Source organism: Phasianus colchicus, chromosome 4, assembly GCF_987193195.1.
Source record: "Phasianus colchicus chromosome 4, bPhaCol1.hap1.1, whole genome shotgun sequence".
Taxonomy (NCBI): domain Eukaryota; kingdom Metazoa; phylum Chordata; class Aves; order Galliformes; family Phasianidae; genus Phasianus; species Phasianus colchicus.
Window position 1 is genome coordinate 48,368,126 of NC_143439.1, and position 19,647 is coordinate 48,387,772.

Here is a 19,647-nt window from a genome sequence, read left to right on the forward strand (position 1 = left end):
CAGCAAAGGGCACCCTAGCCAGAGCAAACTCTAAGTACAATCAGGAAGATTTCACACGTACAATAGTTCTGAGGATAATCAGGCACCTCAGTGCTTGGAGATATCGTAGCATGTAACAAATAAGGCCTTTTTTATGTCGGCATAAACAGTACTTTAGTCTTGAGGTCAATTACCATACCTGATCCATGTGCTCTGGCACAACAAACCTCACTATCCTCCTTGAAATTAGCACGCACACTTATCTCCAAACTCTGCAGCACACCTGGTCTGAAGTTGTTTATTGCCAGTGAAAGTACGTGAAAGAAGAACATCCCGAACATCTCTTCTCTTTCTTCCCAATAGAACAGCAATGCTTTGGAGTGGATAATTGCTACAGAATCCCCTGGACCTTGGATAATGGAAATTATTTGGGTCACTAACCTGGCTTCCTAATTATAAGAAACTAAAAAAAAGAACAAAGATACAACGTGAAACCAGTTCCTGGCTTCTGGCATTTCTGCTTCCAGGAGTGTGGGATAACCCACTAACTCCCTTCCCTTTCAGGTGAGCTCCGTTTTAACCTTGAAGTCGCAGCTCTTACCCTCATCTAGCACCTTCACACTGCCAGCGGCAGTTAAGGGACCTTTGCTAGGAATTACACTCTTTCTGCCAACTCTCAGCTTTATTTCCCCTTCGGGAGAGGAATCGACTCAGGGCAAATGAAGACTTCACGCCGCAGTCCTCACTAGGACACGATGGGGAAGAAAACCATCCATCCTCACACGTAGGCACGCACCTTACCGTGCCCCCAAGCGCACATCCTCCGCAATATCCCCCGAGCCGGGGAGCCCGAGGCACGGAGCGCCAGGACGAGGCCCGGGTGGGCTGAGTGCCACCTCCCCCGCGGCTCGGCTCCGCTCCGCCCTCCCCCGGGCGGGAGGCAGCTCTCGGGCAGGTTCGGCGCCTCCCGGCCGCCCGGAGGGGGCTGAGGCGGCCCGGGTGGGAGAGCGGGGCGGGGCGGAGCGGGCCGGAGGCGGGTGCGGCGCGGACCGGTGCCTGTTGCCCCGAGAGAGTTAACGGCGCGGGGAAAGTCGCCGCTTCTCCGCCCGTGCCCGGCTCCTGGCAACAGGGGCGCCGCGCATGTAGGGCCGCCGCGGGCTGCCGGCGCCGCCGCCGTCCCCGTCCCCCGCCCCGGACAACGTGCCCAGGCGTGAAGTATGGCATGCAAAGATGGTTTCTGCCAAGGAGCCAGCCTTCGCCATGTCCTCGGGTCTCTCCATCGCCCTCCTGCACTGCCTGTGCCTGGCGACGTGGTGAGTACCCCGGCCGCGGGGCGACCCCCGCCCGGCACGGCTTGTAGCGGTGCCACTGCTCCGAGCCGGGTGTCAGCGGCTCCGCTCACCCGCTCCCTCTTTGACTCGTAGTCTCACCGGGCCGCCGGGACAGAGCAAAAAAGAGGAGAAATTGTGGCCGGAGAATTTCACCAGCATCCTCAACAGTCTCCTGGATGGCTATGACAACCGCCTGCGCCCGGGATTCGGAGGTACGGGCGCTGCGCGGGGGTGACCGCCGTCCATCTGAGGGGCCCGCGGGGAGCGCAAGGCTCAGCCCGGCTCTCCGTGCGCGCAGCCGGGTCCGCGGCGCCGCGGGCGCACCGCTCGGTGGGGGTGGGAAGACTGTCCAGTACCGGGATCTGCTGCCACCCGGGTGCCGAGGAGAGAGTGGGTAGTTCTGTCTGTGCTGCGGGGTCGTGTCGCTGATGGGCTCTGTCCAACGAGTTAGGGAATGCCGGTACTCGGGAACTCGGGCACGCAGCAGTAACCACGGCTGCTCCCGTTCCAGCTTGGATTTAGAAGTACTCAGTTGCTGTGTAGAAATAGGGACTGGAGGGGTCGTGAATTTGCCCGCACCCATGGTGTGGATTTGGGGTTTCATTTTCTTCTGCATCCCTTGTGCTGTGAGTGAGAAGCCAGGTTGGCTCTTCTGTGTGGGTCTGGTGTTACTGTTGGGATGTGGAACTGAAAGTAACCAGGATTGGGACAAAATACAAATTTATTTTATAATCTGGCATTAAAACACAGATTTGAAAGTTTTTTTTGTTTGTTTGTTTGTTTTTTTTAAAAAAAAAGGTTTAAAAGAAGTGCTACAGTCCTTCTCATGATGTGCAAAATTAGTAGAGCATTTTATAGGCTGCTTCTATGCGGAATTGAATGAGATCCTTGTGTAGGTTTATGTTGCGAAATACTTGCTTCCTCCCCTGAAAGTACCTTCTTCATGCACGTGATACAGCCACACTGACGTGTATGCCAACACGTTCCACACATACCATATATTGTGCTCATATGCATGATCTCTGCTAATATCATTGATCACTTCTTTATTATTTTCAACATATTGAATAAATGAGGCCTCCCATAGCTTAGCTTAAGTGGAAAGGAAACTGAATTTATTGAACACCCAGAGGAATCATTAAGAATAGGTAGCTTTTTTCCCATCTATTCTCTGCAGAGAAGTTACAGACATTTCTGCACGCATACAAGAGATGTGCTATGTTTGGCATCATTTTAGGTTGAATGCCAACTAATTAGTCATCTAGCAAATATGCTTTATGAGCATTATTAGATTTCTAAAATTAAACAACTACTAAATATGTAATGTGACATACAGTTTATGTTGATTTTTATTTTGATACAGTCGTCACTTGCAGGATATTTTGCAGAAATAGACCTTTTTCTACAGTAAGTGTTGCGGACTTTCAGCAAAATGCTATCAAGAAGGAGAAGTTCCTTGAATCTCCTTGAAGTTCCATAACTGCAGAGTTGAAGTAAATAATACAAGAAAAAAACCTTCACATTTCAGTCTGAGGAAAACATTTCTGAGTATATACCTCATGAAATGAACATTATATTACTACTTACTTCTTCCTTATAATACCTAAATCAATCACCTTTGAGTTTTGAACTTCTAAACACGTGGGCAAACCTATTTCAATTTTGAAAACAATGCCTGGCACCCTAGCTCTTTAGTGCAAGTTATTGTCACCTTATTTGACAAGAACAAGAACTAAAAACCAAAATCAACCAGAAAAAGAAACTTCTCTGTAATGGTCAGATATGACCTTTTGCTCCAACTCAACATGGTTTGAGGATTAGTTATGTGCTATCCAGATTAAGTTTTCTCCATGTTATGTGTTTTTTGCTGATAAGTCTTTTTTGCAAATTTTGGCAAATTGTTTCTTAGAAGTGGCTCACTTGCCATTATAGAGCATAGAAAACAAATGTCATCATAGTGGGAATATTTAGAGATAGAAAGTGTAGTGTGTTTTGGTAACACTAAAGCTGTTTTATGATGAGCAGCAGAATATTTATTTTGGTTTTATTCCTGAAGCTGATTCACCATCTAGATTGCACGTGGCTCAAAATGAAATGAAGGTTTTATTTTAAGAACAAAAGACCTCACAGTGGTCTGACCGATGCTGATTTTAATCTTTAAATCAATGAAAACACTTCTAATTCTGGTGCAAGTGATGTTTAAAATCGGGCTTGGGGAGCTAGCCAAATTCTGAATTTTGTTGGCTTATTCTAGAGTAACTATAAATAACAATTTATGAAGATTTTTGAATGCATAGTAGAAAATATTAAATTTTGGAGATTTCCTAAAACTGAATCCAGTTTCTTCATGCATCATTAATAGCACAATGTTGGTGGTTATAAAGAAGTTAAATCACCTGAGCATGCTTATGTATGTAAATGTGGCCTCTCAGGAGGGTTTCGAACCTTAATGGAGTATTTAGATCTTGTCCTATTATATGTTATATAGTAATGTGGCTTACCTTGAAGGTAAGTAGAAGAATGGAGTTTCCCATGTCATTTGATGAACACTATGTGTTACAAAGTTGCTTCATGAAACAAGTTAAAAAATCCAACAAGTTGCTGTCGGTTATTAATCAGGTTTGGTAGCGTAAAAACAAAACCAGAAGCGTTCATGAAGGAGGTTGAAAGTTCCCCTTGACTTTGGGCGGGAGAAATCTAAATCCTTAGAAGAAGCGAGAGAGGCAAAGAGGTTTCAACAGGAAATTTAATTAAGTAGAGCAGAACAGGCATTTTTGTGCATGAAAAAACCCCGCAAGTGCTGTCAGGAAGACTTTAAATGCATAACAGTTTGAATTTCAGTAGTGGGAAAGTACTTAGAAACTAATGAATGAAGTAATGCTGCATGATGTTTGAAAATAGTGTAGTGGAAGTGAAGTCAGTTATGTTTGTCCACGTGCTATTTTGCTGCTGTCCTGAATTTCAGAATGAAGTTTTTAGTGCATGTGGATTTCCCAGTCATGTCCAGCCTGTAATCTAACAGATCATAAGCACAGAGTGTTGAGAGAAGTCACCTGCAGTAAAATTAATGCGTTATCTGCTGTAAAACTTCATGTTACCCAAGTGCTCTTTTGATTCAGATGTAAAATTCTGAAGGAAAACCACTTACGCCTTTATTCCAGTTTTTATCTGCTTTTGAAATTTTTGCATATGACAAAAAAAAACAAAAAAAAAAACAAAAAAAAACCAAAAACCAACTCTCTAGAAAATCACAAAACCTTGATTTCTCTCTGAAAATCACTTTGTTACCTTTCCACCAGTGATTAGATTCAAAATGGTTGTAGAACTCCAGACAACTTTTTGATACAGGAGTATTGTTCACTTGGAATAAAAGGTCTGAATGTGATTTGCCATTTTAACACTTCTATGGTTTTAGACCTTACACGAGGAACTGTGTAGTTCCTGAGGGTCCATGAAATCCATTAAAACATCTGCTGGATCACTGAACCACAGAGTGGCTGAGGTTGACAGGGCTCTCTGGGTCCATCAGACTCAGCTCCAGCATGGGTACCAGAGCAGGGTGCCCAGAACCACATCTAGGTGGCTTAAGAAGATTTCCAAGGAGGAGACTCCAAAGCCTCTCTGGGCTGGCTGTACCAGTGCTCCATCACCTGCAAAGCACAGGAGTGCTTCCTGGTGTTCAGAGAGAACCTTCTGTGTTCCAGTTTGTTCCCATTGCCTCTTGTCTTGGCACTGGCCACCACTGAAAAGATACTGGCTTCATCCTCCTTGAACCTTCCATTCAGGTATTTATAGGCATTAATAACAACCCCCTGAGCTTCCTCTTCTCCGAGGTGAGCAGTCCCATCTCTCCCAGCCTCTCCTCATATGAGAGGTGCTGCAGGCCCTTTGTCATCTTGGTGGCCCTTTGCTGGACTCTTTCCAATATGTCCAGATCTCCATTAATGAGGGACAGAGAGTTGGATGCAGTACTCCATGTATGGCCTCACCAAAGCAGAGTAGAAGGGAAGGATCACTTTGAAATGTTATGGTAACTTTTAAAACTTACACGATATGCTAGCTCATTACACTTCATTTAGAAAGCCAAGAAGGAATGAGGCAGCTGTGGCAAGTTAGAAGAGCATCACTTGCAATGCCTGTGTATCTGCTAATTCTAATGAATTTTTCTGCTAGGTGTGCCTCTGATCTTGGAAATTTTGTTTTTCAGTAAGATTAAAGAAAGATGATGTGTGGCATGTCTCCCTTTCAAGGCTCTTAGGTTGACAGAAAAACCCTCTGATGTTAGGTCTTAAAAATCCCTTCTGAGCCAGGCTGTATTGCCCACCGCATCTTCCTGGCTGCTTGTGGTGTAGCTGCCCATCAGTCAGTGAAGACTGAAGCTCTCTTTCTCCTTGGTTCTGCTTATTTTTGTGAGGTACAGTTTGGCATGAAATCTCATTGTCAGCTATTGAAGTGGTGATTGCACTTCATCTTTCTGTTCAAAAGTCACCATGCATTCTGGCTCGTGAGTAGAAGGAACAGGACCGTGTTCATTTACTCTCCTTTTTCCTTCCTCTTTCTCTTGATCTCATAATTGTGAAATTGCAACAGGATACCTGGTGGAATTAAATATACTGGCCACTGTCTCCCTTAAGAAGACTGCGAGAGAGCATCTCTGCCTCTTCTAGGCTGCGCCATGTTTAGCTTATGAATGTTTCTGAGTTTCATTTCCTGTCAAAGCAAGAGGAGTGACCGTAGTCAGGAAATAGATTCAGAATAAATGTGAAGAGGGCAGACAATTTTCTATTTAGAGAATAGAAGAGTATCTACATTATTATCTTTTATTAAAAAAAAACTTATACATACCTTCAAGATTCCATTGTCCAGCATAATAGATTTTGTATTTATTTATTTATTTGTTTATTACAAATGGACTGGCTGTGAGCATCATAAAGTGAAGGTGATCATTTTTTTTCTTGGGCAATTGTCCAAACTTCTTCAGCTGATGAGAGCAGATGATTCAAAGCCTTGTTAACAGGATATGGTGTTATATACCTGTAGTTGACTTGTTTGAATTTGGCCCAGGTTCATAATGCTTGAAGTCATTACCATCTGTCTGTTGTTCAGTGACCTATATAAAATTAGCTGATATTCTTGGTCCAGTTCTTTATAGACAGGTGCCCACGCTGTGAAAACAGGCACCAGTGTCAGCCTTGTTGGCTGTCTCAGCAGAGAGTATCTGCTGAACAGACAAAGAAACAGAGCGTTCTCCTCATTTCTGGAATTATGATTTCCCTTTTCAAGGTTCAGACATGATAGTTGAAGAATGTAAAAGTTGCTATGTGCTGTTGCATTCAATGCATTTACCTCTGAATAAAGAATGTAGTTCGAGTATTTGAAATGACCTACCCAGTTCTAAGTTCCCAAGAGAAATTTCACATGTAGCAGATGTCCTCTGCTATGGAATTAAACAAAAGAACATGCTTCATACAATTGCTTTTTATGCAGCAGGCAAAAATTTGAAAAGAAAGCATCAAATCTTTCACAAACTGGTACTGTGTGTAGCAGATACTTTTTTTTTTTTTTTTTAAGATGTAGATGTGGAAAGTGATGTAATGTAATTTTGTGTATCTTGAGACTGATCTCATAACAGTGACAGCGACCACGCTTTTGTACTTTGCACGTTGAGACCTTTGTATAGACTTGTTTGCTAAGGTTTGCAGTTGCTTGTGTGACTCTTGATGGCAAAATCTCCAATCTGCAGTGAGCTTGTGCAGGATTTGACTGTTTACATACAGTGGAGATCTCTGTGGTGACAGTTGCCTATGGAGACAAATGGATAATGGAGTCCAAAGTCTTTTACTGGGAGCTCTGCTGCAGTTCAACGCATATGTTGGCATCAAATGCATAGGAGAGCTGTCTTATGTTCCTCTTCGCAGGGTTAGGGCCTGGCGTCACTTCTGCAGCCCACATGTAGCATCTCTATCAAGCACTGAACTATTCTGGCTTTTTGCAGGGGTTGCTTTTAATTCTACCAGAGCTTCTTTAAAGTATATTATCTTTCAGGCAGTGATTCAGACTTAACCGTTCCCACTGCAGTGTGTAGGACTCTCCTCCTATTTCATTGACATAAAAATACACACCAGTATGTTAAAAATAGATTTTCAGTGTTCCTGAAGACTTATGGTGGTTAGATGCTTTCTGAATGTGCATTGAAGGGGAAGCACAAGTGGTCATATTTAAAGTTGACTGCCCTGCATTTTATTGCCAGCTGTAGAAGGTTAAGTTTTCTAATAGGATCTTCTGCTTCCACAGCCCGAGTTGATTAAGTGGTGTAACATGCTTATTTTGGAAGGCTCCTTGAATCACTAGTAAAAGTAGGTTAGGTGACTGCAAATCACCTCTCTGTTGACAGGACTTGCCATAATTAATAATAATTAAAAAAGAAAAAGGCATGACTCACTCTTTCTACCCCTGCTATAGTTTCCAATTGGAATTAGTATATTCTGTTCTACAATGAGCAGAATAGAGGATAGGTTCTGGTATCACCATGGCTCTCTTGGCTTGGCCTTGAGTGCAGGGATGCTCTAGAAAATCCAGTATTTGCTCTTAATAGTTATGGACTGACATTGTAGGTGGAACATGTGGTATGGGTCTGTAGATAGAAGGAAAAGCATTAGGGGAATAATTAGCTTTCACTGTCCCTTGCAGTTGTCTTTTCTCCTACTAAACATTTTAATGTTTGACCACAGTTTTGGGTGCATTGAAAGGATTTTCACACCTGTAATATGTGGATATTATTTATTCTGTTGTGATGCCTAAAATGTTTGCAGATCCTTGTTCATCTGCCATTATCTAAAGGCCTAAAACTTGTTTTTAACGTTTTTTTGTCACCATACTGCCATCATGTCAGGGGAGAAAGCAAAGGTAAACTTTAATTTCAGCCTTATCTTTTGGCTTCATTATCTGTCCTGCTTCCTTCTGTCTTGTGGGTCCCACTGGTAGATACAAGTTTGAAAGCAGAATAGTAGTTACTAGAAGCACAGTTTTTAGTTCTGTGTTGCTGCGATCAGATTCCTAATAGCATGAAATCATAAGCTTTCAGATTTTGAGATTAATTTCCTGATCTTAGAGCTTACCTTCTTTGCAAGAAGCCCCAAAAAATAAAGTTGCAAAAAGACTCTGAATGCTTATTGCCTATGAAGCTGTAATCTGATAAAACAAATGAAGTCAGCTTGAGGAAAACCAGCTCCTGCCTATGGGAAAAATGTTCCATTTTGCTCTGTTTGATACAATTATAAAATTATGGTGTGCTGTGAGGTAAAGAAAAGAAGGTACCATAGAGATACCAATCCACTACAGGTGATTTTGTTCTCTTTTTAGGAGTATAACTTTCAGTTTTTTTTTTTTAATTGCTGGGTAACAAAAGACTTGAGCAATGTGAAACAATGTCTCTGTCATTTCTATAGAACTTTGATTTCAAAAACATTTTGACTTCACCAGATTAGATAAGTGAATACTGTGTGTGTATATGTGTATTGTACGTAGTTTACCCTAGATAAATGATAGTGTGGTGATTATGGGAGACCAGATATATTTGGATTGCTTGTGTTTCTACGTTCTAAGTACGATTGGGCTTTTCTTTCCTGTTTTTTAATCCTGCAGGTGAATTTTTTCACTTCTAGTATTGACAGCTCTGAGTTTTTTTTCCCTATTTCTTGAAGCTCTGTGGAAATAATTATATTCAGGAAATTTAATTGGACTACGTTGTCAGTGACATGAGTGGTCCAACCACTCATAGATTTCTGTTCCATGATGAATGCTTAAGTATTTGTAGAAAGGGAAGCAGCTTCCATTTGACATGTTTAGAAGAGCAGAATGTTATGAGTGTGTGTTATCTGGAACTTGGGAAATTCTTAAAACCTCTTTGAGACAGACGTGCTGAAGGATCCAGCTTTCCAGGGACCACTGAGCTACCAACTGTTATAGGATGATTTTTCTTTAGATTTTATCTTGAAAAAATGTCTCTCTACAAAACTGTTAACTTCCATTAAAGATTCTGTTTCTTGACATTTAGCTGAGAAGTTCTTAGCTGTTCTTCTATACATAACTTGCAAACTGCTCACTGAAATAATTTTATATGGTTTTCTTTTACTTTTTGTTCACAGTTTGACACCTTTTCTAGATGCACGAAATATAGTTTCCCCGTTTTCCAGTTGCATATTTATTTCTCTCTTCTAATATTTGATTCAATATTGTCTGTGAACAGCAATATTATCTTTTTCTTTCCAGAGGCAAAAATTCTTCAACTTTTACTTTCCTTAAGTCTTTCCTCTTTTTAATTTTGTATTACAAATGCTATGATAAATCTGGAATTAACAGACTTGAGGCACTTATCTTCTTTGGGTTTTGGGATAGAAACTGTAGTTGTGAATTTGTAGATTATACTGTGTTTTCAAACATATTCTGTTTGGTAAGAAAACCAGCAGATTTTCATACATTTGTGATGTATGTTCGCTACTCAAATTAAGCCATTAGGTAATGCTTTGATCACAGAATTATAACTATAATTATTAATAATTAGCAGTTTTGTAGACTTTTACATTGGGAACTGATATAAATCCTGCATGTGTACTTACGGAAAATTCTAAAATTCCCAGTTGTAGAGTGATGCCGTTCCTGTATTTCAAGTTGCTTTGTCCTGTCTTGGAGGGACTGATCATGTTGATATGAAATTGCTTTCTCCGATGGTTGCTTGACATTCCCAGCTGTGAATATTCAATATTTTGATGCACTGTCATAAATAACAGTAGCTCTTGCAAGACGGGCTATGTAGTAGCATGTGTTCAGACGCCCCAAGATACCCAACTCTTACTTTGTTTGTCAGTATTAAGTAACTTAACTATTGATTTGGATGTGGATGCATCCCTTGATCCTGCTAAATTGCCTCGTGTGTAGCACAGTAATATCTGTAACCTGATTATTACCAATAAGACTGAATGGTAGCAATAGAGACCTTGGGGAATGTGGATTTCTTGAATTATGTTCTTGTGTTTTCCATACGCCTTTTAATTTGTTGGTACCTGGTTTTTTTTTATCTGCTGAGTCAATGCTGGTTTTCTAAATGCGGATTTGCATGCCTTTGATTTACTTGTGGGGTAAAGACAGTTGAGTAGTGCTTGTTGTTAGAGACATATCTGAAATGACCTGTATTTGCATTTTGCTCTTGTTTGTCCACAGAACCCTCAAAGCAATAACTGTTCACGTGCCAGGATCACTTATGACAACTGTTGACCTACAAAATTCACATTTTCTTGCTCACTTCCTTTTCATATATTAGGTCCTGTTACTGAAGTGAAAACAGATATATATGTCACCAGTTTTGGACCTGTTTCTGATGTAGAAATGGTATGTATTGCTGGAATTAAAATGCCATTTCCTGTTTCTGAGAAACCATTAACTGCAGTAAGGAGTGGATGATTAATTCATGTCTCTGTACTGTTCTGTCAATCATACAAAGTAGACAAGATTAGTAACAGCTTAATTTATAGCTTATAATTAGATACAGCAGGCCTGATTCTGGTCGCACTTGCGCTGTTTTTTGTCTGGTTTAAGGAAATTACTTCCCGGGATTTAAAACAGATTTTTGTGGTGTAGAGACAGAATCAGGCCTTGTGGTGAGTGTCACAGTAAGCATACTGTTGGGGAAAAAAAGTAATGTCTTTGAAATTGCCTTTCCCTTCTCAAATGCATGTTATTCTCAGGTGAACGGTAATGACATAATTTCACAAATACTTGTTGACATTTTTTGCAGATGAATTCCCTTTGTTGGTCTTTGGGCCACTTTTAGCATCAATTTCAGCAAACGTTTGACTAATAGGAGTTTTCATAACTGTCTGCAGAAATTGAATGTCAAAATGACATGCATGAACTATTCACTGAAGACAAACATTGCGTTTGCACGTACTGTTATTTGTACCTGAAAGGCAACTGCCTTTGGGGTCAAATCCACTGCAGTGTGCCTACAGCATACCCTTAAATCACACAACAGTTTCTCATTTCTTGGATTTTTTTTATATGAAACATGGGAGTAACAGAGCCATATCTGCATTTGTATGTTTATACTTCTTTAAGGGAAAGGCAGTTTCATGGCAGTAACTTCCTTCAAACATGGTCACGGTGCTATCATGCACTTTCTGGGGCACCTGATTGGTTCTATCCTGGGGAAAGGTATGTGACAGCAAGCTGTTTTTATTCAAGGACTAGGTCCCTATGCTAGTCTTGTGTGGAATTGCATCTTACACATTCAGTGGTTGTTATGCACAGTATGATGCTGTTCAATGTGACAGAGGGTACAAGAATCTGGAATAATAAGTCTAGTAATGTGTGTCTCAACTCTAAATTGAGGGCTGCAGTGAAGCATTTTATGTGCTGCCTCTGAGAAATTACTGGTTACCTTGGCGAAGGCAGAAGTGAAAACAAGAAATGGAGGTAGGTAAGGAACTGGCAAAAGGAGAATTTACAGCAGATGTTTCCCCTTTTGTCATTAGGGATTGATTAGGAGGCTATTCAGGGATTTTGGAATTGGTTTTGAAATGAATATATCCATTGTGATATGAATGTGGCTGCATTCATAAACCTTGTTGAAAGTGTGGAGTGTGAGAGTCTCAGAACAGAGGATAATCAGAATGTTTTTTTTAGAACTGGTTTAGTTTGATTCTCAGAGTTATGAAAGAGGTTGAACTCTCATTTTACAAGATCTATCATGTGCATGCTGATAAAGAAACTGCTACTGCAAGCTACAAAATTACTAGCAAAAAATGACGAAGAAGAGAGACTTCTCATAGACTCACTGTTGTAATGCAAAAGCGTCAGCACTTCTGCTCAAGACTTACCAGTCCTGAAAAAAGAACAGAGAGGAAAGTTAACATTCATCTGTTTAATAGAGAGGTACTCACGTTATGGGGAAATTGGCTGGTCAGTCTCAGTACCAGTGGTTGTCGACTGGTAGAATGTCTACTCTGGGATCATCCCCAGCAGATGCCAGTGGCATCAGGCCAGCAAGATGTCTGCTAACCATCCTCAGTACTGCCACTATCCATATGAGTGGGAAACAATAAAACATTGTGCGTTGGGATAGTCAAGGCCATGAACAGAAAGAAGGGATACTTAGTTACAGCTATAGAGCAAATTTCTTCTCCCTGCAGAAGCTAGGGACTTTTGTTCCCAAGATACCATGAGCCCTTTCTCATGGACTAGTCTCCTTTTCAGGCAGTCTATAATCTGTATTTTTCTGCATAACAGTAAAGCAAGATGGAGGATACATCTGTAGAAAAGAAACCAAATGTAGTTCTAAATGCATTGCACTTCTAGAGACGCATCCGTGCCCATATGAATATGACCATACAAGTATTTTAAAGTGGTAATAATGTGCAGACGAGTTTGAAGTGAAATCTAAGAACATTATTTGGCTTAACACAAAGATGCAGCTTTAAGTTACAAGGGACTGAAGTTTCCTGTGCTACCTTCTTCAATGCCACGTAATTATTTTCGTAATTGTTTTAAAATGCTTTAACTTCCCAAGATGAGAAATGCATTCCTTTGTCAATTAATTTGCATGTGATTTCTCATGATGTACTTGTGTCTGCAGTTCTGTAGTTTACATCTTTCCTTTGGAGCACTTTAATGACTTTTCTGAGGAATTGAATGGAATAGCTATGTAGTTAAAAATAAATGTGCGTTTTTACAAGTCTGTGAATAGTTCATTGTATGTGTTTTGTGGACATGACAAAGGAAATGTTCAGCTTTCCTCCATTAAAAGTTTACTTTTGATCAATTGAAGTTAAATTTCCCTTTTTTTGGCTTTGAAGTGGAAGTAATCATTTCTCCTGATACTTTATCTATTTAATTTTTTTTTTTTTTTTTTTTTTCCAGTGCTGGCTATCTTTTCTTTAAAAATTTGTTGACATTTGTTGTCACAGATCATTTTGTTTCCAGTTATATGCTTGACTACAAATTAAACTTCTGCTTCCTGCAATCTAATTAGATTAATTATTCCTTAATAATTAAATGTGTATATCAAATTTATTGATATGACTAATGTGGGAAATTAAGGAGTACACGACACTATTTAAGTGGTGACAATATATTTGTGTGGTGGACTTAGCATTTTCCTTACTACTAGTTTATTTGCTCCTGAGGGATTTCTTTTTTTCTTTTTTTTCTTTTTTTTTCTTTTTCTTTTTCTTTTTTTACAGGAAACACTTATACAAGCAAATGTGATCTTTATTTTTCTGCAATTTTTCTGCAAAATACAGGAGTATACAATGGATGTCTTCTTCCGTCAGACATGGGTAGACAAAAGATTAAAATATGATGGCCCTATTGAAATTTTAAGACTTAACAACTTGATGGTCTCGAAGGTGTGGACTCCTGACACTTTCTTCAGGAATGGGAAAAAGTCTGTTGCACATAACATGACCGCCCCAAATAAACTCTTCAGAATAATGAGGAATGGCACTATCCTGTATACAATGAGGTATCTAGCTTGTTTTTTCAGCTTCTTACAATTAATGTATGCAAAAGATATGCTGCCTAGACAAAATGGCAACCAGAGACTATTTAATTTGTTCCATTATAGGCTTACAATAAGTGCAGAGTGTCCCATGAGATTAGTGGATTTTCCCATGGATGGTCATGCTTGTCCTCTCAAATTTGGGAGTTGTAAGTTACAATTATGAAATTTCTTGTAACTACAGAATTTAAATAGTAGAAGTAGATTTTGAGAAAGTACTGAATTTTCTGAATATTAGTTGTGATATGCTATCCATATGCAGACAAAACTCCTGTTAAGTTCTTTGGGAATTTTATTTAGGACCTGAAAATTAAACCCACTCAGAGAACTGAAAAATGGACAGTGATTCAGATACTGTTTTAAACTCACCGTTTTGGCTACACTGTTGTTTGAAGCATATAGTTTTTCTTGGTTCCTAGGGATGAATTGAACACTCAGTGAAGGGAGAGATACTCTGCAGAAGAGGGTGGGATCCATCTCAGCTTACTGCAGTCAGGTAAAAGGTGCCTGGGGAAGCTGTTTATTTGACTTTCTTTACAGTCAGTGGAGTCAGGTTCATGTCCTGAGATAGGTTTTATGTTAACTGTGAAGATTTGATCTTTGTTCGTCTTACGTCCTATCTCCTGGCCTGTAAAGGGAGTCTGCATGGCAATTACAGGCTAGATAGTTTTTAGACTGGTGAGAGAAGTCTCGGTGTGGTGCAGATGACTGTCCTTTTCTGCTTTGAAGTGTGGAAGTTATCCAAAACCCTATAGTTGACTTTTGCTAGGAGTAATGTTTTAGGCCATTTAATATGCAACAGAGGAAGGTAGTAATGAGTCCTTTTTGATTTTAATCTGCAGCAGAGATTGCTGTGACCACCTGGGTGTGGTTGATGTGCTTCATTTTCTGTCCTGTCACTCTTTTAAGCCTCCTTGGTCACTGGCTTCTGCTTTTCACTGGGATATCATCGGTGGCTGGACAGTAATCTGTTTTCCTTGACCCCTGAATTCTGAAGTTAGAGGTTCTTGGACGCTGCTTATCCCCTTAGCTTATACATTTAAGTTATACATCTCAACAGCCAAGCAAAAGGGGGATATTAAGGATGCTTCTCTGATAGGGTTTTTCTTCCCAATTAGTGAAAGTAGAAACCAGGTCCTGCTAGAACTGGCTTTGGCATCAGATGTGCACTAGGGAAGCTTCAATAATGGGGACTTCTCCACTGGCATATTTCTTAAGGCAGAATCATAAATCAGTAGAAATTGTGTTTGACACAAATCTGGTGTCTTTTTCAGTGAAATTTGAAGTAGCAATTTCAAATGCAAGATTGGTTTAATTTAATTTTAACAGGAGTTTGGACTGCATAGGGATTGAATGCTAGCCCTAAGTGATGTCTTTTATATTAAATGTTATGATATTTCTTTGGGTGTGCTTATTTCTGGGCTGCTTTGAATCTTTTACTGACCTTTGGTTTCTGGCAGAAGAAATTAAATTTCTGCTTTTAGACTAATCACTATTTCATGTAAAGAAATGTGCACCTCATTTCCAAAATGTATCCTCCTTATCATGCTATTTTTACATGACAGTATATTTTAATGTTAAAATTTTGGATAGAAATTTCTAAAATAACTTAAAGATAACCGTCCATGTTTACTAAGGGCTGATGTAGAAAGAAGTAGTGTTTAGACTTCACATTCAAATATGAAGTTAATTTGTATATAGTGCTTGATACCTTAGCTCCAATTTATTTCTGGGGGGTAACGCAGAGGTTGTCTTCTAAAGCTGTTACTGTGAGTCTTACTGATTGATTTTGGTAGATCTGGGAGGGGTAGCATTGCTAAGGTTTGAGAAGTTGTTTCCTATTTATGCAAACTGGTGCTGTGTTGTAGATGCATATCCAAAGAGTGAAATGATTTATACCTGGACAAAAGGACCTGAGAAGTCAGTGGAAGTTCCTGAGGAGTCTTCCAGTTTAGTTCAGTATGACCTGCTAGGGCATACGGTGTCCAGTGAAACCATTAAATCTATTACAGGTAGGAATCTCATCACTAAGAGTCAATTTGAGTCAAACTAACCCTATAATACTACTCTAGGCTTTTTTTCTTTCTTTTATGTAAGGTATTTTACTGAATGTCATAGGCTGTATATTAGGAGGTGAGAGCGTAGATATGAATTAGGTTTCTGTCCTTCAGATATACATTTGCAGATTCATTACTGTAGATTGCAAAGGTCTTTCAGAAAGCTAAAATCAGATCATTACTCCAAGGGACAAAATGAGTATTTAATCACTGCTTAAAATGCAGTTTGAAGAGTCAAGAGGATGCCTGGGTAAGGAAGTAATTTCTCAGCACTATAACCACATTATGTGCAAAAGACTTCCTTTGTTTGGTGGTACAAACAGCTCAGGATAAAAGTAGAGCATACAGAATGGGTTATTAAAACCATTAAAAACCCTCTAGTCAGATAAGCATAGGCACAAATGCATTAGTTACAATAGATACTTTCACAATAGATACTTCTGCTGATTTGCCTTACTTCTTACAGCACAAATGGCAACTATGGGCATCCTAAATGAGTGAAGTATCACTTATGAGCGGTTTACTGATAAGCAAGCATACTCTCAAAATATTGTTAAAAATTGGAATCATTTTCTAAACATCTGCAAGTTTGGGTGGTCATAATTAAACAGATAGAGCAGTACAACTTTGCTTTGTGGGTATTTTTCTTAAGGATAAAACAGTATATTGCAGTACTGTAGAAGTTGACCTGCTTGCATATCAATTATTATAAGTTAATGACCTGGTTTCCCTACTATCGCTACAAAATTCTTCTGTATTCTTTCTACTATTTAGATAGTTTACTCCATTGTGCTGAAAATGTAATTGTTTCGTTTAATATGAGTAATGTTACTTCATCTAAACTTACACTATTTTTAATTATTGTTAATGACTTTTGCATTTATATCATTGTCATCATGGTGCTGATATATAAACCTAGACTATTCTCTTCAGCAGATGCCAAAGGAATTTTAAAATCAAACTTGCATTATAAAAACTGATCCAGACTTAGCTACACATTTATAATATTTTAGATTTTATCTAAATATACGACCTTCTATTTGCAACATTTTTTGTTTAGAACTTACCTTTGTTCTTGTCTCAGAAGATGTCTTTCTTTCTATGTGTGTTAAGTATGTTAAGTTGTGTGAATCTTAAAGAATCTTAGCTGATAGTTTAAAACAGTTAATTTGTGACATAAAAAAAGATGTGTAGTCAGAAAAATACTTTTTTTTTTTTTCTTAGGTGAATATATTGTTATGACAGTTTACTTCCACCTCAGACGGAAAATGGGTTACTTTATGATTCAGACGTATATCCCATGCATTATGACCGTGATCCTTTCTCAAGTTTCATTTTGGATAAATAAGGAATCTGTACCAGCTAGAACTGTGTTTGGTAATTATTTCAGTTTTTCACTTTTAATCATGCTTTCTCAATTATTTTCTCTAGACTAGGCCTTTTAAGGTCACAGGTATACTGCCTCTGTATCAGTGCAGATGCAAGGACTTGCAGTAAACTCAGAACTGTTACTATCATTGTATAAAGAAATTAGTTTGTGATTGCCTGATTACCTGTGGCAAGTGAGTGTACACTGGTGAGGATTTTAGGTGCTTGGGGTGAGATCAGGATGAGAAGACTTGACCCAAAGTGATCTAGTCCTTTGTCTGTATACAGACTGATTTTTATCCTTCAGTGAGCAGCAGTGCAATACTTGAACACATGCTTTCTAAAATCCTTTTAAAATATCTTGGTCGGGAATCTGTGAGATGTAGATATCCATATATCTGTGTCATCAGTGGAAGCTTGGATCAGTGGGTAACGCTTAGATGTAATTTCATGTTGAGTGATCTTCTTTCCTATCTATTGTTGCCATTATGAAAATGAATTAATAAAGAAAAATGATTGCAAGATATTAAAAATGAACTCATCAAAATACAGTTTAAATGTGATGGTACAGTAAACACTGAAAATAAAAATTTTAAAAGCTTCAGCAGAAGACAAAGTGTAAATAATTAAAGGAATTAAATGGAAATATGGTTCCTAGCAAAGGAATAAGACAAAAGCATTTTTAAAAGCAGTCTTCATAGAGAAAAATGTCTTGACTTTACAATATACTCTAGTAGAAAGCTAGACTAATAAAGAAAATTTTCTACAAGAAAGCTTTGCTATAGCTAGATGCTGGAAAGAGTGACAAGAATTAATGTTTCTACGTGATAGCTCACCCAAACATGTAAGTAAAGTCTTAACGCTGTTCGGTATCACAAATTAGACAAGATTAATAGTTTGTTATAAGAGAAATATATCTGGCAAACAGATTCTTTCCAGTAATGTTGAATAATGGTACTACTTAAATTAAGTATAGCCATAAACTGGAAAAGTAGACTCTGTAGACGAAATGTGGTAATGAAAATGCACAAATTACACAGCAATAGAAGAAATATGTCTCAGTATATCCATATAAGAAGCTGAAAAGTTTGGACATCCATTGAGTTACATTTAGTTTCTTAATATGCCTTTGAAAAGAAATGTCTTACAGTATGGCTGTAAGTACTTTTTAAAAGTTTTCTGTCAAACGCCAAAAGGGACCCTGTAGGTAATTTTAAGAGAATATAGAAATGCAGCCAGAATATCTGCTGTGATACTGACTTTCCAGAGGAACAGTCAGAAGAGGCTAAACAAAAGACTTTCCATTGGACAATGCATGGCTGGAGAGAACTTGGCAAAGATAACAGGAAGGACGCATAAGGAACAATCTAGGGAGTTTCTGCCTGTCAAGATGTCTGTTACTATGGAAAAGATTTTGAACATGATGCACTATGAACGCTTTTCACACGGAACAAAGACATAATTTGGTTTTGCTATATATTCTGAATGTTTAACAAGTTGTGTGGCTGGGAGATAGCATTCAGAGAACATCTGTCTTTTTATGTAGCTCTAGTGTGCCACTTGAATAGAACACATGCATAATCTCTTGCTTACAAGCCCATTGTATGATGTCTGAACAGTTTATCTTGCTGGTGAGCTGCTTTTTTACGTATCCCTGAAATAAGAGTATCTTGTTGGGAGCTGTCTTCCAGGACACTTTTTCGCAAATAAGTGTGACCTTTTGCTTTCTTATGTCCATATTAAAAATAAAGTAAAATAAAATGGGGAGGGATTGGGCATGCAACTAAATTCTAGTAATGAATCTGTGTTCAGTCATTTGACTTAACTACAACCATATGACACACTTCTCTTCCAGTTTTAGCATGTGAGTGCTGAGTGGTCTGATAAAGTACTCATGGAATTGCAGCATATGTCCTTCAGGTTCTTTTATGAATCTTGAGACCACTATAGTCCAAAAAAGCTGGGTAGCAGTGCTGCAAGTGAGCCAGAGTAGGCATGGATGAGTTGGAAGATGTGAGGACATTGCACTGGTTTAATGCATATTAGCCAGGCTTGTTTATGCAGTTGCATGTGAAGTTTATACTTTTTACAAAGACTTCTTGCTCTGGTGCTGAAACTTTTAAGTATAAGAGTTTAATAAAGCTTACTAAGTTACCCCAGTAAGAGCTACAGGCATGTGGATCTGATGATTGTGGAAGACTAGTGTTTCTTAAAGTGAGAAAGAGAGAATTTTCTTTTCCAGTCAGGTTTTTTTTTTTTTTTTTTTTTTTTTAATAGTAAAATACGCTTAATATATTTTTTTCACAATTATGTGCAATTCTGATCAGAAGCTTGCAAGTATTTTGCTCTGGATAGTTAC

At 38.9% G+C, this 19,647-nt stretch overlaps 1 protein-coding gene across 4 annotated transcripts in view; it reads left to right on the forward strand.

The window, feature by feature from the left end:
* The first annotated feature begins 630 nt into the window (after positions 1 to 630).
* Positions 631 to 19,647, forward strand: part of GABRA4 (gamma-aminobutyric acid type A receptor subunit alpha4) — a 37,988-nt gene continuing 18,971 nt past the window's right edge. The window contains exons 1-7 of one of the 4 annotated variants that reach the window (XM_090139480.1): positions 631 to 1,292; positions 1,404 to 1,522; positions 10,630 to 10,697; positions 13,547 to 13,827; positions 13,930 to 14,012; positions 15,732 to 15,875; positions 17,145 to 17,297. In XM_090139480.1, coding sequence (XP_089995606.1) covers positions 1,210 to 1,292; positions 1,404 to 1,522; positions 10,630 to 10,697; positions 13,547 to 13,827; positions 13,930 to 14,012; positions 15,732 to 15,875; positions 17,145 to 17,297 — 931 coding nt within the window. In that variant the 5' untranslated portion in view covers positions 631 to 1,209. The remainder of the gene's footprint in view (positions 1,293 to 1,403; positions 1,523 to 10,629; positions 10,698 to 13,546; positions 13,828 to 13,929; positions 14,013 to 15,731; positions 15,876 to 17,144; positions 17,298 to 19,647) is intronic. The other 3 variants (XM_090139482.1, XM_090139481.1, XM_031588541.2) reach the window with 3 other exon arrangements.